This window comes from Homalodisca vitripennis, chromosome 2 (assembly GCF_021130785.1).
Source record: "Homalodisca vitripennis isolate AUS2020 chromosome 2, UT_GWSS_2.1, whole genome shotgun sequence".
In the NCBI taxonomy this organism is placed as follows: Eukaryota; Metazoa; Arthropoda; class Insecta; order Hemiptera; family Cicadellidae; genus Homalodisca; species Homalodisca vitripennis.
The window spans coordinates 79,944,086-79,945,905 of NC_060208.1; the positions used below are offsets into that span (position 1 = coordinate 79,944,086).

The window sequence follows — 1,820 nt, forward strand, 5'->3', positions numbered from 1 at the left end:
CATCAAATTTGTTAGCGGCACTCCCAAGATTGTCCCAAAAAACGGAATAACCCTAACGGCAGGCACCATCTGAACTTCTATTATCAAAATGTTAATGGTCTCCGTTCTAAACTCATTGAATTGAAAAACAACATAGCGGCTTCTCTTAATGATATTCTTCTACTCTGTGAAACAAACCTTTCTCCAGATATACCGGACTCTGAAATTATTGGTGGTACTGATTTTATGGTTCATCGCTGTGATAGATCCTTGCCTGCTAGTCGTAAGCAGTCTGGCGGCGGCGCTTTGATAGCAGTTCGTAATGGTATTGTCAATAGACGTTTATATACTGGGTCTAACATCGAATGTGTATTTGTCCTTGTAACTGTCGGCCCTGATTACAGCATACTAGTAGCTTGTGTTTATATTCCCCCATCAAGTCCTCTCTATGTCTATAATGATTTTTGTGACTCTACTGGAGAAGCTGTCGAGCTTGCAAACCAGCCGAAGAAATTATTAATTGTTGGTGATTTTAACCTGCCTCATTTTGACCTTAGTTCTAAAACTACAGGCCTCTTGCGACAAGCAAGTGAACACATTAAGGACATGTCAGCTCTTCACTCCCTTTACCAGATTAACCACGTTCGTAACCACAGGGGTGTATCTCTCGACTTAGTCTTTTGCTCCGAACGGGAAGTTGAGGTCATCAGGGCTAACGATTTTCTGACTACACCAGATATTCATCACCCACCTCTAGCTCTAGCTATACAATTTCGGACGTCTGCTCTTTCTGCTGATTGCTACATGGGGCACAATTTGTGGAAGTGTAATCTGGATTCTGCTTTTGAAGACCTGCGAAGTACTGATATGACATTCATATATGATAAATCCTCAGTTGATGACAAGTTTAATCGGCTTATGAAGTCATTGGAGGACATCAGTCTAAAGGCAAGCCCAACAAAGAAATTTGGCATATCGCACTTCCCGAGTTGGTTTTCTGGAGAGCTAAAAAGACTCATAGTTAAGAAAAAAGTAGCTCACAAACGCTACAAAAGAAGCCTCAATCTTGCCCATTACTATGATTTCTCTAAGCTTAGAGACACTTGTAGGACTATGTCCCGTGAATGCTATAGACATTACTTGTCTAATGTTGAATCGAATATCTCAACTAATCCTCGGGCGTTTTGGGGTCTGGTCAAGGCTCAAAGGAAGTCACCTGACATACCGTCCATGCTACATCTTGATGGAGAGGAGGCCACGGATTCCTCAAGCATATGCCAATTGTTTTCCACTTACTTTAGTTCTGTCTATTCGCCACAATCGCATTGCTCCCTCAACCATTGTTACGCCAATTCGGACTGCTTATGCTGCCTAAAACTAACCAGGGAGGAGGTCTTGCTCAAGCTTGAGCATCTGGATATCACTAAGGGCGCGGGGCTTGACAACGTTCCTCCTTCTGTCATTCATCGCTGCCGCAGCCTCCTCGTTGATCCTCTTACATCTCTCTTCAACGAGTCACTGGAAATGGGCATTTTCCCAGCGCTTTGAAGAATGGCTTTATCATCCCCTTGCACAAGTCCAAGGACATTAACAATGTACGGAACTACCGGCCAATTACCATCCTTCCAGTGATTGGCAAGCTATTCGAAGGCCTTGTGGTTGATAGGCTTAGTCGCTTCATATCGAGATCAATCCACCCCGCACAGCATGGTTTTATGCGTGGTAAATCCACAGTAACCAATCTTCTACTCTTCCAAGAGCATGTGCTTGGTTCCTTTCGCAAGAATAAGCAAATGGATACCGTGTACATTGACATGGCAAAGGCGTTTGATAGGGTTGAC

At 43.5% G+C, this 1,820-nt stretch overlaps 1 protein-coding gene across 1 annotated transcript; it reads left to right on the forward strand.

Moving 5' to 3' along the window:
- Positions 1-225: 225 nt before the first annotated feature.
- On the forward strand, positions 226-1,527 carry LOC124355691. The gene has a single exon (XM_046806851.1). The coding sequence runs from the start codon at positions 226-228 to the stop codon at positions 1,525-1,527; it is 1,302 nt and encodes a 433-aa protein (XP_046662807.1).
- Positions 1,528-1,820: the final 293 nt, after the last annotated feature.